This window comes from Mangifera indica, chromosome 6 (assembly GCF_011075055.1).
Source record: "Mangifera indica cultivar Alphonso chromosome 6, CATAS_Mindica_2.1, whole genome shotgun sequence".
In the NCBI taxonomy this organism is placed as follows: Eukaryota; Viridiplantae; Streptophyta; class Magnoliopsida; order Sapindales; family Anacardiaceae; genus Mangifera; species Mangifera indica.
Window position 1 is genome coordinate 7,500,705 of NC_058142.1, and position 5,548 is coordinate 7,506,252.

General features: G+C 36.6%; 1 protein-coding gene across 4 annotated transcripts; it reads right to left on the bottom strand.

Annotated features, from left to right (window-relative positions):
- Positions 1–5,548, bottom strand: LOC123219182 (nuclear poly(A) polymerase 4-like). 4 transcript variants are annotated; one of them, XM_044640967.1, is made up of 14 exons: positions 5,380–5,548; positions 5,062–5,223; positions 4,907–4,984; positions 4,075–4,182; positions 3,727–3,789; positions 3,484–3,645; positions 2,846–2,959; positions 2,646–2,708; positions 2,238–2,567; positions 1,970–2,134; positions 1,036–1,839; positions 695–763; positions 520–580; positions 1–436 (listed from the first exon to the last, which is right to left on the bottom strand). In XM_044640967.1, exons 2-14 carry the CDS (start codon positions 5,209–5,211, stop codon positions 369–371), a joined length of 2,235 nt encoding a protein of 744 aa, XP_044496902.1. In that variant the 5' UTR covers positions 5,212–5,223; positions 5,380–5,548; the 3' UTR covers positions 1–368. The 4 variants fall into 4 exon arrangements, with proteins under 4 accessions (XP_044496902.1, XP_044496903.1, XP_044496904.1 ...); XM_044640968.1 differs by having other exon boundaries at positions 5,332–5,548; XM_044640970.1 differs by having other exon boundaries at positions 295–436; positions 687–763; positions 5,062–5,547.

Below are 5,548 nucleotides of genomic sequence, written 5' to 3' on the forward strand. Positions count from 1 at the left end.
TGCAGAGAGATCCAATATAACTTTATTACATTACATCACAAAGTATACACATAGTGTGTTGAAAGGTCAAAGGACAATACAATATACCCCCATTTCATTTTTTATCCTAAAACAAGATGGGCTAATCTTAACCACAGAAAACCCACCACCAAGTTAAAAGAGAGACCACACTAAGAGATTGTCACACCCCCACCACCCAAAAGCCAAAAAAACAACAACCTATAAAACTATTTTCACTGTCTTCCAATTCAGTATTCACTCTAGCAACACACTACCAGAGCTTGGAATACCTTACTGCTTGTGGAGAAGAGGATATATTACTAAGTAGATGAAGGATTTAAAAAAACTGTGCAGAAAAGATGGTCAAGCTACACCCCACAACTCGCTTTCAGATCATGCCTTACAGGTCTGCTCGTGAAGATACTGACAAGCATGCCTGAAAAAACAAACCAAATGAAAGCCAGCAATGAAATAGCACTTACCAGAAATGCTGGCTTTTGCCTTTCTGTATACTTTTACCAATAATACAATGTTTCTTTGTAACTTCTGGATCTCTTAGGCTGTTGTTGTCAAACTCAACCTATTATAAAGAAAAGCCAAAACAAAAACCAAAAAAGAGCAGTATATAGAAATGCGCTGTAGGAAGAATACATTAAAAATCTGGTTTTAAATTATAAGAAACATGCCTTATTACTGGTTTCTGCACTGTTTCTGAGTCAATGCCACCCATAGATTGAAGAACTTTTCCAAGCCCAGCACTCGGCTTCACAAAAAGAACAAAGAAACAAAATCAAAGAGATTAGGTAGATTGGTCCTCCAAATAATGTTTGAAAGTATTTCTTAAATATGGTCCTCCAAATAAGGGTGAAATGCCCAAATCATCAACTTCTAAGATGTGAGAAAAATGACCCAGGCATTTGATTTTACAATCTACATGAACAAAGTGATTCTTATAATCTCAAGAGCTAGTAATAGGAAAAGCATAAAATCACAAAAGGAAAGAAATATAGATGTTAAGGAACTTATAGTCAAAACCTCTAACTCTCCCTGCAATCTGTTGCAAAATACTCCATTGGCATCAAGATTCCCATTCTCCAAGAGGGATTCAGAATCTGCATCACAAGAATCGCTTTGAGAAGATCCAAGGTTATTACTCCCTTCAACACTCCCATTGGTGCTTCCGTTATTTCCCTCTGTGCTACCTGCTACAGACTCATTTCCAACATCATCACTCGTCAGGGATGTGATAACGCTGGAGTTCGAGACACTTCCAACCTCCACAATATCCTGTTCCAGTAAGTTTTTATTTGAGTTCATCTGGCCAAAATTTGATTCAGTCCTAGAATTCAAGCTACTGGGTGCCATAAGCTCTGGTGATCTAGAACTCTGCCTCTGAGGGCTAATAGACCATCGTTTTCTTGGAGTATCTTCGTCCACAGCATCTGGATCTTTTTTCCTTTTAAGCAATCTATTACTGGACCCAGTCTGATCTGCATCACCATCTTCACGAGATTGCTTATCGGACTGCAGCTGGGGTGGAAATTTTGGGTGCCGAGATCGTTTATAACCTTCAGGAAAAACATAAGAAGGAATCTGCTTTCGAAGAACATGAGAAACACAAATTTCCATCCCCCGCTTCCAAAACATATACATATTAATTGAATGCTTAAAATTTTCAACCGTCCCACGAATATCAAACTGCTGGCCTTCCTGAACCATCTCTCCTGGTTTTCTTCGTAAACCCATAAAGAATGAACAATTGGTGCATGGCTTGGATAAATCTACATACTCATGAGGATAAGGATGGCACTGCAATTTGTCATTCGTGTCACGCTCAATCTGCATATGTTACAATGGAGGATACAATTAAGGTATAAAAAATAGGAATCTGTTCACACAATTTTGCAAATTTATAGAAAACTTAACAATCTTCCTTCATCAATAACAATCTCAAAGTCGAATACTTTACCATCAGAGTCAGCTGCCTTAGCCGAGATTCCACCCAACCTTTCCAAGCTCGCAAATCGTCAACATCAGCTGCAACTATGTCAACTTGGAGATAGTTCTTGTAGCTATTAAAGAAAAAGTACGGTTCAAACAGAGCACTCCATTGAGCTTTATTTAACTCTATTTCCTGAATTTAGGAAACAAATAGACCAGAGAATCAGTAGTCGACATAGAACATGACAGAAAGAAAAGCTTCACATGAAAAGGAAGAAAATTCTCCAGATTCTCACCTGACAAATCTTGTTACCAAATTGAAACTGATCCACCATAACGCGGTGAGTGCTCGTTGACACATTATAGCTAGAATTCATGCATGGGTAAGCAGGTGTTATGATTGGCATATGATGAGTTTTGTCACGAGGATTTTTACGAGGGTCCCAAACAGAAAACCCAAGCTCAGCCTCCTCAATTGCACAGAGCATAACTGGGTTAGGCCAGCGCCACAATGTGTAAACCCGAAAAAACCGAGCAACAAGCATACTAGGAACAGCATTAGGGTAAAGCTGGCACACACGAGCTGTGAGAAGGGCCCAGTTCACACCACCAAGGAATCCAGTCACCTAAACATGGTACCAAACATGGAGCTGGTAAGAAATCAGGAATGTCATATGATTTGGTCAATAACATTACAAACTTACGTTGGAATAAACACCACGCCTTTTAGCCCAAAACTTTAAACATCTGAGTGTTGTACGAAAATGCTACAGTTCATGGAAAAATTTAGGCTTAGCAATATAAGTAGAAAATAGATTTAAAAAAAAAACGTAAGAAACTAAAGAGGAGATCAAATGAATCCAGTAAAACCAACATATGAATCATCCAATACAAAGAATTTCACCTCAACATTTGGAACAAGCTTAAGAATTTGATCTGCAACCCGACATCCATTGAGACTCCGAACAGTTGGTTCATCAACATCATACAATATAGACATGTCAGAGATGTCCAAATTCTGTCAACAAATAAGAAACCATAAACCAGTTCAGCTGCACCAGTTATTGTGTGGAAAATGACAATAAGCGAAGTTATGCTTCCCCCAAAATCCCATTCAAGAACCACGTGAGTCACATAAAACAAATTTAACTGCAGCATACACCTGCTAAATAAAAGAAAAAACCTTATACTTAGAAACATCAGATCTCATTCCTACCTTATTGTTCCCTCATGGAAATGTAAAAACAGTAGTAGTGTAGTACATGCTTCCAAAAATAGAATAAGACAAAGTAGCATTAACAACATCTAAAAATACTACTACACACTGTAATATCAGCCAATACCATTGCATTCACACTAAATAGCTCATATCTAAGGGGTAATAAACAACAAATATCTGGTAATGATACCAAATTGTAATTTAATATGCATATAAATGCCAAACTGAAACAACAAAGATGTGCATGCATAAGTGAAAAAGCAAGTAACAATCAGCACAGATTTGTAGGTTATCAACTATAAGAGAATGTAATACACACTCACCTCTGGAACAACCAAGTGAGAGATACTTGCATATAGAAGGTCAATTGATATTCCATCAAACTTAAATTTCATCACAGGGACATGAGCATCTGGAACAGGCTGCAGTTCAGTAACTTCTTCCATTTCCGCCAGGATGTTATGTAATATGAAGAAGAAATCTTCCTGAAAAAGGGCCATTGGATGAGATACATAACAATGAAAATAAGTTCTGATAAAAAAAGATATCCTAACTTCAGTATTTACCTCTCGATTAACATAGGATGGTCCAACACATAATGTGTCTATGTCAGCACCAGGACCATGTACCTGACACAGTAACAAGATTAAGCAGGATCTCAAAACAGTGCAGGATAACATGAGAATCAAATGGAAAACATATGAAAAACTGAAGTACAAGTACAAGACGGCCAAGACTCCTCCTTTGTGACCAGAACAAGAAGATGATGATAATACTTACCCCAAAAAAAATAAATAAATAAAAGAAGATGATGATATTGGCAAGAACAGGTGAACTCTTCACCATTATTTTTATAAAAATAAAAAAGAGCTGAACAGCCATTAAACCGTAAAAAGAAACACATAAAACCATACCCCAAGACGATAAGATCCAAAAGTAAAAATTAAAGCATTTGCGTCCTCCACCATCTGATCAGAGTATCCCCTCAAGCGAGTAAGATCCTTCACCCAATCTTTAACAATCTGAGGATGTAACGAGAGAGGTTATTCAAACTTGATCAGGCAATATGTAGAAAAAGCCCAGTTCAAAGAGAGCAGCTGAACAAAAGATTAAGTATGACATCCAAGTTAAAAAAGGAGAAAGTTCAAAACAATGAATTCTACTAAACCTCCAAGCATATATGTACTCATAGAATTAATTTTAACTCAGGCAATATAATTAGATACAGTTGAATTCAGGGAGACATCACATGAGCAATTTAAACATCACCTAACAACAACTATTATTTCTTAAATATCAAAATTTTGAGTATCCTCTTCATATCTCAACCATTCTTAATATAATATTTAACCTTGTTATTTCTAGAGAGGTCATTGCTGTCAGTCCAATGTATTTCTACTAAACTTCATCAAAATGACAGACTTGTTAAAAACTTCTATACAAAACTAAAACTTGCAATCGTCACCAATAAATAAATAAAATTATCAGCTGATCCTAACATAATTTATCAAAATTAACCCACATTTCAAATCCATATAAATGCAGCCATTCTAGACAGAACAAACTGAAACGATATATATTAAAAGCAAGTTTCCATCTAACTACTGACACGTCCCAAAGCATGCTCAATTTCATGCCAAGCCATTAAAAAGAACATATAAATAAAAATTCATATACAATAGAAATCCAGAATTTAAATTCACAATAATTCACAAACACCCAAAAGAAAAAAAAGGATAATATTACCTGTCTAATACGACCCAGAACCTCTTCTCTCTTCGCCGCTTCCTCTTTGCTCTCATAAAGCCCGGCTTCAGCCAGAAACTTTAAAACAAAACAAAAATGTGAGAAAAGGATTTTAAAAAAATCAAAAAATTACAATATTACAAATAAAAAAAAACCTTCTTTAATTCACGGGTTCTCTGAATATCAGCCTCTGACGGTCCCGACATAGATATCGGCTTCGTAACTCCGTACTGCTTAGGCGGCAGAGACCGTGACGACGCCGTTGTCGGTGATGGCGATGTGCTCATTCTCTCCGAATCCACCATATCCAATAAACCCTAAAAAAAAGCCCTAGTTATATAAAAATCGAACAACACACCGAACGCGAAAACCCGGAAGTCAACAAACTTGAAGAAACCCTTAGGAATTGAAGACCAATTTGAAACCTTAAAGAAAATTTCCAATTAACAAGTTCAGATCTAATTCCAATTGACCCAAAAGATAAAAAGAGACAGAGAGCGGAAGAGAGCGAGCTCTGGGTTGGTTTTTTTGGGATATTTTAATGGGTGAATCGGTGCTTTTTATTATATCGGCGTGTTTTTGTTGTTTACTTTTCTTTGTTTTCGGTTTTCCGTTTTCGATCTGATTTTGTGAAGGAATACT

Coding starts and splice junctions, on each gene's coding strand:
- LOC123219182 (XM_044640967.1), bottom strand. CDS start 5,211: ATGGTGGATTCGGAGAGAATGAGCACATCGCCATCACCGACAACGGCG. Junction 4,183..4,906: donor TTCTGGGTCGTATTAGACAG/GTAATATTATCC, acceptor TTACATCCTCAG/ATTGTTAAAGATTGGGTGAA. Junction 581..694: donor CAGAAACAGTGCAGAAACCA/GTAATAAGGCAT, acceptor TCTTTATAATAG/GTTGAGTTTGACAACAACAG.